General features: G+C 48.4%; 2 protein-coding genes across 4 annotated transcripts in view; both read right to left on the bottom strand.

The window, feature by feature from the left end:
• Window positions 1-4,768: 4,768 nt before the first annotated feature.
• On the bottom strand, window positions 4,769-9,096 carry Ephx3 (epoxide hydrolase 3). The gene is made up of 7 exons (XM_005360735.1): window positions 8,686-9,096; window positions 8,450-8,535; window positions 7,933-8,090; window positions 7,661-7,789; window positions 5,329-5,432; window positions 5,099-5,235; window positions 4,769-4,997 (listed from the first exon to the last, which is right to left on the bottom strand). The coding sequence occupies exons 1-7, from the start codon at window positions 9,094-9,096 to the stop codon at window positions 4,769-4,771; spliced, it is 1,254 nt and encodes a 417-aa protein (XP_005360792.1).
• A 4,780-nt stretch (window positions 9,097-13,876) lies between these two features.
• The window catches only part of Brd4 (bromodomain containing 4), a 77,243-nt gene continuing 74,329 nt past the window's right edge, over window positions 13,877-16,790 (bottom strand). For all 3 annotated transcript variants that reach the window (XM_013351330.2, XM_005360704.3, XM_013351331.2), the window contains one exon: window positions 13,877-16,603. In XM_013351330.2, the coding sequence (XP_013206784.1) occupies window positions 16,535-16,603 (69 nt within the window). In that variant the 3' untranslated portion in view covers window positions 13,877-16,534. The remainder of the gene's footprint in view (window positions 16,604-16,790) is intronic.

Raw genomic sequence — 16,790 nt, 5'->3', positions numbered from 1 at the left:
AGGAAGGAACCATAAATCAGCGAAGGTGAGGGGCTTACTTAAAGTGGAGCAGCACGTGTTCACTCTTAAACTGGCCCCTTCCAGGCAATCTTCCTTCGCTTCCTTCCTACCAGGTCACTGCCCCTGCCCTATTCCTTACTACACGGGGCCAGATCACATTCTTGCCATGTCTCTGTCCCTGTCTAGCTTTGTCTCCTCTGACTGACAGTGTTCGACCAGAGAGGCATAAACTAATGAACAGATGAATGAATGAATGAATGAACGAGTGAGTGGGTGGATGGATGGATGGTGGAAAGGGGGCTGAGGACAAGGGCTTAGAGAACCTGGTTTGGAACCCAGCCCTCCACTCCCGCTCAAAGCGATGTTTATGTTAGGTCCCCAGGTCAGAAGAAATTGGCTCCCCGATTGATTGATTCAGGCTGGGGAAGACCAACCTTGGTCAAGAGGACTCTGACCAATGAATATGGTCCCTTAGAAGACTTTTACTCTGCCAGGCTCCCACTCCCTCTCTACAATTGCACGCGGGGTGGGATGGGGTGGGGTGGGGGTAGGGGAGACTGACTAGGATGGACTGACAGAAGGCAGAGCCTTCTGGTTACCCTGGCAACAGTCCCAGCAACTGTCCAAGGCCTCCGGTCAGCCTTTGCCTGGGCCTCTCTAGTCACCCAGACAACCGCTACCTCGTTCTGGTCAACCATCAACCCTTCTCCCGTCACCCTGGCAACCATCAGTGGACCCACCACCTTGGTGTCGATTCTCATCCAGCTTACAGATTTTCCCTTCCCAGACCTCCACTCTAGGCTCTGAGAGCCCCTCCTCCTGACCCGCAGGGAGGCAGGCCTTGGTTCCACTCTATAGTGTGTGTAGGCCGGGCCCTAAGGGTCCCCCCGCTCTGCAGTCTGAGAAAGTCCTTTCCTGTTCCCCCTGCTCATTCTTGCATGAACTGTCCAGCCGCCACAGGCAGCTCTTCAAAATGCAAGCCATGTACCTCCTCTGCGGGGGGAAAAAAACATAGCCCGGCTTCCTTTGACGATCAGTCAGCTTGCAGCCCCTGATGGTCTGGGAGTGACTAGCCTGTTATTCCAATGTCCAGAGCTCATTCCCTCCTCAGACCTTCCTAGGAACTGTTTCCCATTCCTGGGAAAAGTTCATCAGGGCCTGCCTCCTCGTGTGGCTCCTCAGGGAGGCCTTATCTGAATTCTGTCACTCACTGACATAGCCTCTTAATCTCTCTCCATCTGTGAACTCCAGAATTTGCTGGTCCATTCTATGACTCACAATCTATGCCCGGAACTGACAACAGTGTCGGGAGTCGGTATAAGCATGTCTCTGAGAATGATGGCCGTACAGGGGGCTCTGCTTAGGCAGGCTCATTTCCAAAATAGAAAGCATTTTTTCAGGTTTCCCAAGCCCTCATGCTACAGGTGATATTGTTCCCAAAGGATGAGCAAAAGCCAGGGCAGTGGGGGCCTGCAGGATAGCACATCTGGTAAAGGTGCTGGCTGCAGCCTGATGTCCTGACTTAATCCCTGGGACCCACACAGTAGAAGATGAGGAACTTTTGCAAGCTGACTTCTGACTTCCTCAACAAGCATTGTAGCTCTAGCACCACACACACAATAAATAAATGTAATTTTAAAAAACAAGAAGGCAGGCAGGTAGGATGGTTGGGTGGGTAAAGATGCCTGATCACCAAGCCTGATGATCTGCATTCTGGTCCCAGGACCCACCTAGCGGACAGAAATAACCAACTCCTGCAAGATGTCCTCTGACATCCCATGTATATGTGCGTGCGCGTGTGCGCGCGCGCATGTGCGCGCGCGCGCGCACACACAAACACACACACACACACACAAATGCACATGAAATAAAGAAATAAAATGCAATTTTAAAAAAGAGAGAGTGGCCGGGCAGTGGTGGTGCACGCCTTTAATCCCAGTACTCGGGAGGCAGAGGCAGGTGGATCTCTGTGAGTTTGAGACCAGCCTGGTCTACAAGAGCTAGTTCCAGGACAGGCTCCAAAACCACAGAGAAACCCTGTCTCGAAAAAACAAAAAAAATAAAATAAAATAAATAAATAAAAAAGATAGAGTGGGGTACACGCCTTTGATTCCAGTCCTTAGGAGGCAGTGACAGGTAGATCTCTGTGGGTTTGAGGCCAGTTAGGGCTATACGGCGAGATCCTGTCTCAAAATAAATAAATAAAAATTAAAAACAACAACAACATAATAAACAGCTAGACATGGTATTATACGCCTTTAATCCAAGTACTAGTGAGCCAGGAGCAACTGATCTCTGTGAGTTCCCAATCAGCCTGGTCGACATAGCAAATTCTAGGCTATACAGTGAGACCCTGTCTCTAAATAAATACGTCAGCTAATTAATTAATTATAAAAGATTAAGTAATAGAAATAATATTATGATTATTATGACCACCCTGGAGCCGGTGGCCCACCTCCACACTTGGTCTGTAATTATTTTATTTTTCTAAGACTGGGTTTTGTTCTGTAGCCTAAGCTGGTTTCAGGCTCACTCTGAAGCTCAGGTTGGCCTCGAACCTATGATCATTTTCCACAGCCTCCACTGTACTGAGATTATAGGCTTGCATCACCCACCATGCCCGACCTTCACCCTCCATTTGTAACCCCATCATTTGGGGGCTGGGTCCACAGGCCTATAGACACTCAGCAGAATTTTGGCCAAGTCATATATGAGGGCATACACCTGTAACCCTAGTACTCAGGAGGCTTTGGGGGAAAAAAAATCTCCAGCTCAACACTGGCCTCAGCTATGAATAACAAAAAATGGCAGTTTGGAAGAGAAGATAATAAGAGCTGGAGGCCTCAGATCCCAGATGGATCCCAGATGAAATATATATATATATATATATATATATATATATATATATATATATATATATATTTAGTATAGTGTATGTGTCTGTGGGGGGGGGCAGAGGGAGTCAGGTCTGACCTTCTGTCGTGTGAGCCTCAGGGATTGAGGTCATCAGGTCATCAGGCCTAGTGGCAAGCACCATCACGTGCTCCCAGATGGCCATGCAGTGAGCTGGGGACTTCTTGTGCTGAGTCTAGCATCCCAGGCTTTCTAACAGAGCCCAGAGATACTTCCCTGAGGATCTGAGACAGGATGAGAAGAGAGCCTGCCTTGAATTTGGTCATGAGGGTGAGGGGATCATTGGGAGCTGCCCTGGGTTAGCTGGAAAGCAGTGGGAGCACTCACCTGTTCTCCTACGAGGATTCATTCTTGGAGAGGTGATTAGAAGCCAGCAGGGAGGCACCTTACTCTTTGTTGTTCTTATTTATTTGTTTATTTTTTGAGAAAATGAGCTAAAAGTTATATTTATTTTTTCCTCCATTTAAACCCTTCCATGACATCCTTGGCCTGAGAGTCTTTGCCATAGCCCTTAACCACTACACAACTGCAACCAACCACTGTACCTGGCTTCCCCTCCTCCTCAGTCTACCCATTCCCCTGCTTTCTTGTTGTCACCAACCGTGATTACGCTGATTTTTGCTCAGCACAAAGCGTCTCCACCAGCTGCCCAGTGCACAACCACATGCATTCAGCATTCAGTTGAAGTCAGCCCGGCAGGCTTGGTGGCAAGTGTCCTCAACTACTGGACCTCTTTCTTAAAGCGGTGATACCATCACTGAAAGAGTCTGATACAACGTTCTGTGCTTAGGTGATTTGGCACGTAAAACACAGTTGTTGTGACCAAAGCACTGTATTTTTAAAATACAGTGTATTTCTTGCTGGGCAGCAGTGGCACACGCCTTTAATCCCAGCACTCAGGAGGCAGAGGCAGGTGGGTGTCTGTGAGTTCAAGGCCAGCCTGGTCTACAGAGTGAGTTCTAGGACAGTGGAGGCTTCACAGAGAAACCCTGTCCTGAAAAAAGATTTTTTTTCTTCATTGAATTTTTTTTTATGTGTATGAGTGTTTTGCTTGAATGTATGTATGGGCACCATGTGCATGCCTGTGGTTCAGGGATGTCAGAAGAAGGGTATCAGCTCCCTAGGACATGCATTTACAGATGGTTGTGAAACCCCATATGAGTGCTAAGAACTGAACTCATATCCTCCACAAGATCAACAAATACTCTTACCCCCTAAGTCACCTTCCCAGAGACACTGTATTTTTCATAGCAAATGAAACTTCATTTTTGCTCATTAACATTTAAATTGAAGTATCCCTGTACGTTAGGAAGAAATTGGAGGCAGCCAGTGGTGACGGTGCATGCCTTTAATCCCAGCCCTCCAGAGAGAGGCAGAGGCAGGCAAATGTTTGAGTTCAAGATCAGCCTGCTCTACAAAGTGAGTTCCTGGACAGCCAGGGCTACACAGAGAAATTCTGTCTCCAAAAACAAAAAGAAATAAATTGCATGCACTATTGAATAAGCCCTAAGCTGCAGACTGGAGGTGGAAAACCAGATAGAAAGGCTAGAATTTGTGGTTTGTGAAGGGACTGAAGAAGGAACACTTTGGAAAGGTGAGTCCCATCAACTAACTCTATAAGGGAGAAGCATTCCTGGCTGCCAGAGTCCAAGTGGTTTCTCATACATGCAAACACCTATGCTGTGTGTGAGGCAGGGCACCCATAGTTGCTTTTTTGTGTGCAACGCAGGAGCCATTTGCTGTGGGTGAGCTGGGAGTCCATTCTGTGCACACACTGCACAGACTCTCAGGTACACAAGGACGTGGGTACGTAATCCCGCATGTATCATGTATCTGTTGGGTTGGGGAGCAGGGGCTACTCGTCCAGCAGGTCTTGCAAGAAGGCCCACATGTACTGATGCATCTCCTGAGGATGGCTCTGTGGAATCCAATGCCCACTGCCTGGCAGGATGTGGCTTTCCAGCCGACCCGGCACAAAGCGGCTACCAATGGCTCCCACAAGCCCCTGCTGTAAGGTGTGGTCTTTCTCCCCCCACAGCAGCAGTGTGGGCGTGGACAGTTCTTGGGGCTCCAGGGGGAAGTTCCTGTGGCCAAGATAGACAATTAGAAAGATGAACGGCTAACCTCGGTTTTTCGTGGGAGGGGGTGGCACTCTCCTGAGCTTCTCTCTTGGGTGCAGCCTTACCTGAACAGGTTCCGATAGTAGTTGATGGGCCCAGTGAGGCCTCCAGGTTGTGAGAAGTGATAAAGGAAAGCTTCCAGTTCACAAGGGGTGAGACGCGGGATGCCCGTCTTGCGGTCGGTGAAAACGGCTTTTAGAATCTGGGTGTACACAGTAGAGTGCCGGTTTCAGTGTCCGGCTTTCTCAACCCCAATCTGCTATCCCCCATTCCTAGACCTCAGCCCTCACTGCACCTGGAAGTCGGACAAAGACAATAGCGTCTCTGGCAGCCAGGGGAGCTGGAACAGGAACATGTAGTTTGATCGGAATAACTGGCCAATATGACGGGTTGAGTATTCTGGGAAGAATGTAAAAGATGTGAGGTCTGGGCTTGAGATAGCCCTGTGATCCTATATCCTTACGCACCCAGCTCAGGCACACAGGCGTCTAGAGCACCACTACTGCTGGTCTGTCTGTGAAGATGCTAGTCAGGTACTGCAAACACCCTGGCCAGGTACTGACCTGCCAAGCTGTCTTTACAGCTGCGGAACAGGCAAAGCTGGAGCCATGGCTCAGTGTTTAGAAGTGCTTGCTGCTTTCCCAGAGGCCCTAAGTTTATTTCCTAGTACTCATATTGGGTGGCCTGTAACTGTAGCTCCATGGAATCTAATGCCCTCTTCCGGCCTCCATGGCACTCCTGTACACACACACACACACACACACACACACACGAGAGAGAGAGAGAGAAACAGAGAGAGAGAGAGAGAGAGAGAGAGAGAGAGAGAGAGAGAGAGAAAGATAAAAATAACTCATTAAAAAAGAACAGGCGGTGGTAACGCACACCTTTAATCCCAGCACTCGGAGGCAAAACCAGATGGATCTCTGAGTTCAAGGCCAGCCTGGTCTACAGCACAAGTTCCAGGACAGTCAGGGCTATGCAGAAAACCCTGCCCCGAAAAAGCAAAAACAAACAAAGAAACAAAAAAGAATGGAGTGCCTCCCTCTGCAGCTTCTGAGTGCCCACAGAGATACCTGCAGGCTTCCCCTGCTTAGGCCTGGACACCTGCTTCACCCAGTAAACATTTATTGAGCACCTACTGCATACCAGGCTCCTGCAGAAAGGGGTAGAAGGAGACAGATACCCAACACAGTAAAGACTACAGTGCTATTTCAGGTAAGGTATGGGGTGTAGTTCAGTGTAGAGTAGTATGTGATTAGCAATCTTGACGTGCTAGATTCTGTTACCTCCCCTTCCACCCCCACTCCATCTAACCAATAAAGGCCAAGTGACAAAAGACATTAGGTGGCCAGAGAGGGCACCCGATTCTTTTGTGGTATGGTTGATGAGTTGCCTGTGTCTCTGCTGTCAAAAGAAAGACATTAGTGCTGGGTGTAGAGGCACAGGCATTGAGTCCAGCATTTAGGAGGCAGAGGCAAATGTCTCTCTATGAGTCTGAGACCAGTCTGGCTCATAGCAAGCTCCATGCCGGCTAGGGCTACATAGTGTGACTCCTTTCTCAGAAAAAAAGAGAGAAGGGGGTTGAAGAGACAATATCGTTGCCTTTGCCTCAGTTTCCCTCTGCTGAAACATGAAGCTAACAGCACTTTTGTAAGCTCAAGAGCCTTGTAAAGTGACGCCTGCAAGTTTATCATAGGCAACTGGCAGGCAGGGGTTGACTACCCGCATCCCCCTGTTTTTTTTCTTTTTTGTTTTTTTGAGACTGGGTATTTTTGTATACCCTTGGAACTAGCTCCATAGACCAGGCTGGCCTCGAACTCACAGAGATCTGCCTGCCTCTGCCTCCCGAGTGTTAGGATTAAAGGTGTGCGCTTGGATTCTTTGAACAGCAAGTGCTCTTCACTACTGAGCTCTCTTTCCAGCCCCCACCCCTGGCCAGTAATAGGTGTACGTTAGTATAGCCAGCTCCACAAACTTCCTTCATTTACAAAATTGCTAAAATTATTGTGTTAATTACTTTCAGTTTACGTGTAGAAAGTGTACAAGAAGATTGAATTAATTTCATGCTTAGATTTAGGCTCTAGCAACAAGTTATCTTTTTATATGCGTAAATACTGTAAAATAAAACAAAATGCAAAATCAGAAACACTCCTGACTGGGGCCTCCTCTCCTTCCCCTCTTGCTCTTTCCCTCCCTTCTTCTCTCTCTTTCAAAACGTTGGAGATTACATCCAGGCCCTCTAATATACTAAACAAATGTCCATATACTCCAGCCATAGTCTATTTTTTTAAATTTATTTATTTATTATGTATACAATATTCTGCCTGTGTGTATGTCTGCAGGCCAGAAGAGGGTATTACAGATGGTTGTGAGCCACCATGTGGTTGCTGGGAATTGAACTCAGGACCTTTGGAAGAGCAGGCAATGCTCTTAACCTCTGAGCCATCTCTCCAGCCCCCTCCAGCCATAGTCTAAAGCATTTTGTTAGACTCACCTCCAACCTGGAAGTGCTCAAGAAAAAAGGTGGGTTGTTCCTAAGGGATTTCATTGATTTCAGTCCCTGACATGGTGATAGGTCCCAGATACGTACCCTGGCATTGAGGCATATCCCAACACTCCCAACGCACCTTGGAACACCGACATAGGAGGTCCACTGACCACAACCATCCTCTCCACTAGAGACGGGAAGTAGATGGAGAAATTCCAGGCAAGGACAGCCCCCCAGTCATGGCTCACAAGGATGCACTTGGAGTACCCTGAGGGAGTAGGGGGCACAGACACGATGGTGTAAGATGTAGTAGGGGTGAGGCAGACTTATGGGAGTGGGTCCCAAAGGGGACAAAGATGAGGAGATGAGGGGAGGGGAGAGGCCTCTCCTGAGTTGGGCACTGACTCATACCCAGGCCTAGAATGACATCCTTGATATCAGCCAACAGCAGGTCAATAGTATAACAATCCACATCCTTTGGAGCGTCAGAGGGGCCATAACCACGCAGGTCGACAGCTACCACATGGAAACGGCTCTGAAACTCCCGAAGCTGGTGGCGCCAGGAGAACCTGCCCGGTGAGGGAGTTTGGAGTTGAGTCAGCCGCCTGCAGGATGTACCTCCTATACCTGGCAGATACCTTGAGTCACCCCACATTTCTGCTCTGGACTTCTTAGAAAGGAAATGGGGGAATCCCAGGCAGAGAGGCCCAAGGCCACCTCCCCTTCAGCAACCCTCTTGTTCAATCTCTTCAGAGGGATAACCAGCCCCCCTTGGGCCAGCGTCTAGATCCCTTTGTACCCCATGTGGACTTCATATGCTCTGCACCCCCGTGGCTACTCAACCCCGTTGGTTCCCATTTCCTAAGTAAACCGTGGTCAGAACTCTACCCAGTCCAGGGAGCACCAGAACCCAGGGACCCAGACGTACCAGTTCTCTGGGAAGCCATGCAGAAACAGCATGAGGGGCCCGTTGCCACGACCAGCAGAGACATAGTGAAGCCGCAGACCCGAACTCTGCAGGAGGGTCCAATCTAAGTAAGAACTGAGGAAGGTAAGGGAGCTTCCTTCCTAGATGAGCCCCGAGATCGATTTGGATTCGACGTTTCAACCCCCTTTCTTCATTCTGCATCCACCCCACAAAACCTGCCTCCAAGAGGCACTCACCCTAAGGGTCAGAAAGCAGTGCTGGCCCAGCGTGGGGTCTCTTAGGCAGTCCGGCGCCGACAACCGCTGGCGGCCGCGACAGCCCCGGCGGGGGCGGCACAGCACGTTGGTGAGCGCGATGCAGCTGTAGACGACCGCGGCCACCAAGGCAGCCAAATACACCAGGCTCATCACTAAAGCTCGCAGCAACTTCAGCGAGAGGCGTGAGGGCGCCAACAGCGCCGTCACCACAAACTCCGGCATATCTTCGCCCTCGGAGACGACGACAGAGTCCTGGACCGAAGACTGATTCGGGGGTGCTGGCCCCGGGGTCCCACCGCCTTTGTTTTGGGATCCCACTGTGCTGTCCGGCGCTGCGGGACCCGCTGAGGAAGCAGGTGACCCGCTGGGGCAAAGACTGCCACCGCACATGACTCACTCCGAAGTGGCAGGTGAACTACCTGGGCCGGATGAGACACTTAAGGATGAGGGGGTGGAGCCTAAGAGGACCTGTTTTTTGTGGTTGGGGAGGAACTTGGGGGGAAAGAGGGACCGTGGGCGGCGCCCTGGGACATCTTGAATGGAACAGGGGATTAAAATGATTCCCGTAGCAGGCGGCAGTGTCGCAGTGTCCAGAGCCTGGAGATGATTCAGCAGGTAAGGGCCACCCAAGTTTGATCCCACACAGTGGAAGGAGAGACCTGACCCTCCCAACTTGTCCTCTGTTCACCCTCATGCTGCAGCACGTGCACCTCTCTGTGCTTTAATCTCAGCCCTCGGGAAGCAGAAACAGACAGATCTCTGAGTTCGAGGGCAGCCGCTTTACTTAGCAAGTTCTAGACCGGTCAGGGCTACATTAAAAAGCAAACGAACAACAAACAAACAAAACCAGGAACTGGCGAGACTCTAAAGAAAGCAGAGGTGAAGCCTGGAGGAACAGAGGCAAGCGCCCAGTGGGGTGGGTGGAGCCTTGAGCGAAGGGACGAGGCCGGTCCAGGGTGGGTAGACCCAATTTAGTCCCGAAGCCCCGCAAGGGTGAAGGGCGTGGTTTATGAAGGTGGAGGAGGAATTAGGCGGAGTCTGTATTTGGATGAGAAAGACGGAGGCTGGGCTTGGATGGCTGAACTGAAATTTGTTCTGGAGCTGGAAAGGGGCCGGAAATATGAGTGTGGAACAAATTCAGAAGCGGAAGGCCTGACAACGTTATATAGCTGGGAGTAGTAGGCAGGTGTGGGCAGGAGTCGTCTCCCCGTGTACTTCCCAATACTTCCCAAGCGAGAGGGCGAGTCATTCCCTTGACCTGGTCTGAATGTAGCCACCAGTGCTTTACCTGGTTCCAACCCCGCCGTGTCCTCTTCTTTCGTTGGCTTAGAAAGTCCCTCGATCTACACGACTGTGATTGGATAGCAGTGGCCATTGATTTCTGAACGACAGGTGGGGCCTAGGTGTTAAACAGCGGGTGTTGAGGCGCCGGCTCTGTAGGTGGCAGACAACCATGGGCAGACCCTGACTCCAGGAGAACTGGAAGCTGGAGCTAGCCTGGGCAGATTGGGTCACTGGGGCTCTGCTTCAAAGAGGAAGCAGGGCAGTACCCGGTATGAGTCGTATCTATCAAGAGGCTAGCTTCTTTTGCAACCTTTCTCAAGATCCTTGACTATTTTAGGAACACCCATTATTTAACCCTTATAGAAACCCTGGTACTTTAGGAAGCATTATCATATTCTCACATTAGATTACGAACCTGAAATTCGGGGATGAGGTCATTTTGCCTGGAGTCGTATATCTGGCTTAGCAGCAACCTAGGACAACACAGAAGCAGCAATCTGTGCTTCATTCAACACTGAGGCCACTGACAAGATTTCAGATTTCTTCTGGTCGTTATTTAGGTATCAGAGAAATACTGGTTATTTAGAAAGATGTACTTCCGTAGCTGCTTCTGTTACTGTGTAACAGAGTCCAGAGCTTTTGCTCGTGCAGGGTAAGCACTTCAGCAGGGAGCTTCACCCTTAGCCTTAAAAAACTTGATTGCTGGCCGGACGGTGGTGGCACACGCCTTTAACCCTAGCACTCGGGAGGCAGAGGCAGGCAGATCTCTGTGAGTTCAAGGCCAGCCTGGTCTACCAGAGTTAGTTCCAGGGCTGGAGAGATGGCTCAGAGGTTAAGAGCACTGGCTGCTCTTCCAGAGGTCCTGAGTTCAATTCCCAGCAACCACATGGTGGCTCACAACCATCTGTACTGAGATCTGGCGCCCTCCTCTGGTGTGCGGGCATACATCGAGGCAGAATGTTGTATACATAATAAATAAATCTTAAAAAAAAAAAAAGAACTAGTTCCAGGACAGGCACCAAAAACCACAGAGAAACCCTGTTTTGAAAATCAATCAAACAAACAAACAAACAAAAAACCAAAAAACGTGATTGCTATTACTCAGTCGTTTAAAAAAAAATTGCAGGCATGAAATTTGTAGGCAAATGAATGGAACCAGGGGGGAAAAATCACCTTGAGCTAACCCAGACTTAGAAAGATAAATATGGTATGAATTCACTTAAATGTGGGAATCAATCATTAAATAAATGATAACCAGCCTACAATCTGTAGACCCAGAAAGGTTAGGTACAGAGAAAGGAACTAGGGGGAAACATGGATCTCCTGCGAGGGATTTTAGAATAGGTTTCATGTGGGGATACGTGGGGATTGGAACAGGAGGATCAGGTGGGGAGGGGAAACAGGGTTGAGAGGAAATGAGGGAGAGATAGCTGGAATTGGGCATTTAAGGGATGGTATGGAAACCTAGTGCAGTGAAAACACCCTAAAATGTAAGGTGATTCTAATGAGGTCTCCTAAAAATAGGGGATACGAAATCCCAGCTGGCCTTCTCTTGTCACCAATGGGAGTTCCAGTATTGGGGGTCCTATGGGAATCCCCAAACAATCCAGGCTGTTGCTAAAACAACTCACTGAACATGGAGAAACGAAGGTGGTGCTCGCAAGGAGCCTTCACCCCTATATTGTAGTGTCTTTGGCGTGGGAAGGTACTCTGCAGGCTATCAATGCCTTAATTCAGTTATCATCAGAGAAGCTTCCTCCTGCAGCTCATGGAGCAGATGCATGACAGAATCCTTGGAACATACAGCTCTAAAGGGGAGGTCTCTATCAAATCCCTCCTCTCAGAGCTCAGGGAACCCCTCCCTCAGGGGTTCCTCTGTGGAAAGGAGTCAGAGGGGATGGAGGACACCAGGAGAACAAGGCTCTCATTTGAACTCAGAGACTGCTGCAGGAAGCATAGGACCTGCGTAAGTCTGCCCACGTTTTCCAGGTATATAGCCTTCAGCTTAGCATTTTTATGGGACTTCTGAGTGTGTGAACAATTTTTTTTTCTTGTTCGTTTGGTTTTTTTGAGTCTGCGTAGCCCTCTCTGTCCCAGAACTTCCTTTGTAGATCAGGCTGGCCTTGAACTAATAGATTCCTCTGCCTCTGCCTCACAAGTGCTGGGATTAAAGGTCATGTGCCACCACAGCCCCAGCTGGGTCTCTTGATTTGTTTTGTTTTTTGTTTTTTTGAGACAGGGTTTCCTTGTGTAACAGTCCTAGCTGTCCTGGAACTAGCTCTTGTAGATCAGGCTGTTCTCAAACTCACAGGGATTCACCTGCCTCTGCCTCCCAAGTGCTAGGCTTAAAGGCATGCACCACCATCGCCAGGCCAGGGTTTCCGATTCTTATGCCTGTTCTTGGGGCTTTTTCCTTCTGCTGGGTTGCCTTGTCCAACCTCAGTCTTTTAGAAATTTGTTCTTTTCTAATGACAGAAAGGAAGTGGATCCAGGAGAGGGGAGATGGGGCAAAACTAGGAGTAGAGGAAGGGAAAATTATAATCAGAATTATCCACCCCCCTTTACTGAAAAAGTATATTTTCAATAAAGGGGGGGGATTACTATTTATTATTTTTTGTTTCCAGACTGACTCTTGCAATTATGTATTTTAGGGTGGCTTACAATCTCCTCCTCCTCTGGCTTTATGAGATTATAAGGCATAGACGATCTGTACCCAAATTTTGAGACAAGTTTTTTTTCTCCCCCCCCCTCCCCCCGAGTGTTTCTGTGTAGCTTTGGAGCCTGTCCTGGAACTCACTCTAGCCTCAAATTCACAAACATCTGCCTGCCTCTACCTCCAGAGTGTGCCACCACCGCCCAGAGAGACAAGATCTTATAATCTTCTTCTGCTTTAGCCTCCTGAGAAGCTACAGATGCCTAAGTGACTAGTTCTTAGGGGACAGGGTCCTATAGACCCTAGAGCTGGTTTCAATTTAGAGAATGACCAGGAACTTCTGATCCTCCCTGCTTTGCAGGGATGCACCTCTGGCTTGTGTGATGCTGCAACTGAACCTAGAACCTCTTTCATATGTAAGATATGCTAGGCAAGCATGCTACCAGCTGGGCCACACTCCCTTCTAAGTGGCTAGTTATACATTCACCATCTTGGAGCATTGTCTATCAAGTCACTTTTTCATTTTCTGTTTTTTTGAGACAGGGTTTCTCTGTAGCTTTGGGGCCTGTCCTGGAACTAGTTCTTGTAGACCTGGCTGGCCCTGAACTCACGGTGAGCTGCCTCTCCTGGCATTAAAGGCGTGTACCACAACCACCCAGCTTATCAAGTCACTCTCTGCATTTAGTGGACGAGGCTCCTCACTTTTCTATACTTCTCACTGTTACATGCTTTATCAAACAGGACTCTAAACAGTATTATTTATTCTACCCAAGGATGATTAAACCCGTGGCAAACGGCCATAAATTGTTTGGCCTCAGTAAACAACGCACTTGAGCAGAATTACACGTCTTTATTGTTCTTAGACCTTACTATCCTTTCTTTTCTTGCATGATTAACTAGTATTGTTTTTTAAGGGAGGGGGAACAGGCTGGCCACCTACTTACATTTTTCCTGCCTCCACCACTCCTGAGTGTTGCAATTTAAGTGTGAACCACCACCACACCTGGCTAACTTTGGTTTCTTTAATACTCCATAAAATCAATTATCTCTCACAAGTGTTCCCAGGATCTCTCTTGAGCATCTGACTTGGCTCTTTGGCTGATAGGCATCTGAGAACTTCCCTTCATTGAACTCCATACTATACAATCTTGTCTCTAAACCCCAATTCATCTCCATTTTCCAATTCTACACTCAAAAAGACATCAGTAATCACAGGAGGGTAACTTTATATTCAGTACAAATGTTTATTTTTGCAATGAGAACTGCACAAAAAAAACCCTTTAGTATATAAGTGAAAAGTCTACGAATTCCCTTCTACAAATGTCTAAAGTATTTTAATACAAGATTCACTGACATAATTATTGGCCAAGCAACCCGTGCATACAGTACATTAGGGGCTTGTACACACCTCTTATTCTTGTATAGGACTAAAACTGTAAGAAGGATTTGAAAATGGTCAGAAATTAAATAGATCCCAGTTCTAATTACAACCCAGTTAGAGGAACACCTATCAGGAAGGTGTGGAGGTCATGTAAAATTTGAGCAAGAACGTACAGATAAATCATTTCCCCCAGCTCCAAAGTGGGGCCCAGCATGGGGAAATCATCTCAACGAGAGAAAACATGAGTGGGATGTGGTAGAAACCTCAGAGGACCAGAATACCATTGTTCCTGCACAGTAGTATATGAAACGCTTGGAGGGAGATAGGACCTTAAGGATAGGGAGGTGAACACTGGCTAAGTACCCTAACTGTGCCCTACACTGAGGTTTGGCCTTTCTGGTTGAAGGGTCCAAGGTATGGATTAACAGTGCTAGAAACATTTCAACTCGTCTCTGCATACATATATTTATCTTACATCTTAGGGACTGTTCAAGGGTGCCACCCATGCCTTGTAGCTGGGGCATGTGTGAACAGGTGAGCACAAGGCAGCAAAGCCATCTGGAGGCTTTCTCAGCAGAAATGTGTTGATATATGGGGATACAGAGATCCTATTTGGAGGGAATGTACACTTACCTAAGAGTATCTGGTTAACCCTGAGCTTAAATCAAATTAGAAGTTAGGTAGAGGCAAGCATGGTGGGAAAAGTGGCCCAGATCCTTGTGTGAAGAGGGGACCAGGATGGAGAAGGGCCCTCAGTCAGAGTGTAGTATGGATATTGGCCAAGGTATCACTGAAGCCCATCACCACCTAGTTCGGGTATTGGCAGGGTTTCTGGCTCCCTGTTACAGCTTCAGTTTGTGGGGAAACTGAGCCCAAGCAACTCCTGCCCAAGAAAGGAAGGACTTGCCAGTGGAGAGGGGCTCAGTGCTCACTGTTGGTAAATCTTATGCAAAGGTACCTGGGGACCTGGGCCTAGCCTAGCAAACTAGAAAACCTAGTTGGTTAACAAAGAAATGTCAGGGAGACACCAGCATTAAAAAAGAGAGATGTGTTTATTCCATGATCAGTACAGACCAAATGCATTTTCACCATATGAAAGTCAAGCCAGTCAGTGACTCCAGAGTTTGGCCAACACCGAGGCACCAGCACTGTGGTGTAGAGTGGGTTCTCATGGCACATGTAACCTCACCAGGGGCTCCAATTTAAAAAAAAAAGGGGGGGTGCAGCCCACTGGTCTAACCAGGTGCTAGATGGGGAGCTTCTGCCTCAGTCTGCAGCCCCCCCTGCCTGGGGCCCACCTCATCCCCAGGCTCTCCCTTTCTTGGTAAAAACAGATTTGACATAAAAAAAAAAACAAAAACCACAAAAAACAAAAACAAAGAAGTCAACAAATAGAGGGAGAGGAAAAAAACTGCAGCTTTCTGGTTTTATAATTAAAAATAAGACTAATAAAGTTTGAAACTTAATACAAGCAGGATTTTGTTTTGTGTGGGTTTTTAGTGAAGTTTTTTGTTTTGGTTTTTTGTTGCTTTTTTTTTAACACCAGTTTGGTGGAGTCACCAACAAACTTCAAACAAAGATATGCCAACTATGTTCACTATACAGTACAGCCACGGTCACACACTACCCACAGCGCGGTGGGAGCCGCCACTCAATGAGGAGACGATCACACCATTTTAGAGATAAGCAGTGCCACTGTGTCTGAAGGAGAAGAATTAAAAATAAAATAGAATTCAACAAAAAAAATATATATATAGGGAAAAAAACAAAACAAAATCAGAAACACAGGTGGGAAGGAACTGACTTTGGTTGGTGGCCTTACTCCCCAGGTGAGGTCTGTCCATATATGTGAACAGTCACCTCTATCTGAATTGCCATGGACACACACACACTTCCATGACACTATTCCCTTTTGCACAAGCGAACACTTATTATAGAGAGCGACTCTCAATTAAAGGCTTGTGGGGGGAGGGGAGAGGGTCTGTTCAAGGCAAAGTCAGTGCCAGCAAGGGGGTGGGCCAGTGCCTTGCCGTTCCAGTCCACACAGGCTTGCCCTGGCCTCCTGGGAGTGGGCAGCGATGGCTGGGGTGTGAGACTCCCAACGGGTAGGACGTCACGAACGTCATGTTCTCAGGGACAGAAAACCAGTCATGGTGGCGGCAGCAACAATGTCCTGTGTATACTGTGTAGACATTTGGCGCAGAGAAGGGCCTCTGCCCCGCAAGCGGGGACGCAGGCCTTGGGTCCAGCCGGCACTTGACTCATATTGAGGCGTGCTCTGAACTGACGTCCTCTGAGGGGTGGCATGTGGTAGGACGTCTGTCCGACTGGCTGTAAGGCAGATGGGCTCTGTGATCCTCAGCTGCCCGTCAGGCCTGCCCCGGGCATAGCATGCAGGAGAGCCAGGCCCAGAGACACCTCTGGCCGCTGCTACTGCTTCCACTGCTGCCCCTAACACTATGGAGAGTCAGTATTTTTGCCAGAAAAAGGCAGAAGTCACCTAGGTGCTCTCAGAAAAGATTTTCTTCAAATATTGACAAAAGATCACTCTGGAAATTCATGTCAATTGTAGCTGCCATCTGGAGGGGAAGAAGGAGGTAGAAGTGAGTTTGGGGTGCACTGTTTCACCAGGTGCTGTTCCCTCATACCCACCCTGGTCCTTTCAACCCGTTTCAAACCCAGGTGCCAGTGAACTCAGGAGACCAGCCAGGTATACTGCAACCGGCCTGGGCTCACTGCCCATCCTTCCCTCCCTAGGTCCTATGA

Source organism: Microtus ochrogaster, linkage group LG3 (genome assembly GCF_000317375.1).
Source record: "Microtus ochrogaster isolate Prairie Vole_2 linkage group LG3, MicOch1.0, whole genome shotgun sequence".
In the NCBI taxonomy this organism is placed as follows: Eukaryota; Metazoa; Chordata; class Mammalia; order Rodentia; family Cricetidae; genus Microtus; species Microtus ochrogaster.
The sequence above is the reverse complement of the archived record's forward strand: the minus strand, read 5'-3'. Positions and strand labels throughout refer to the sequence as shown.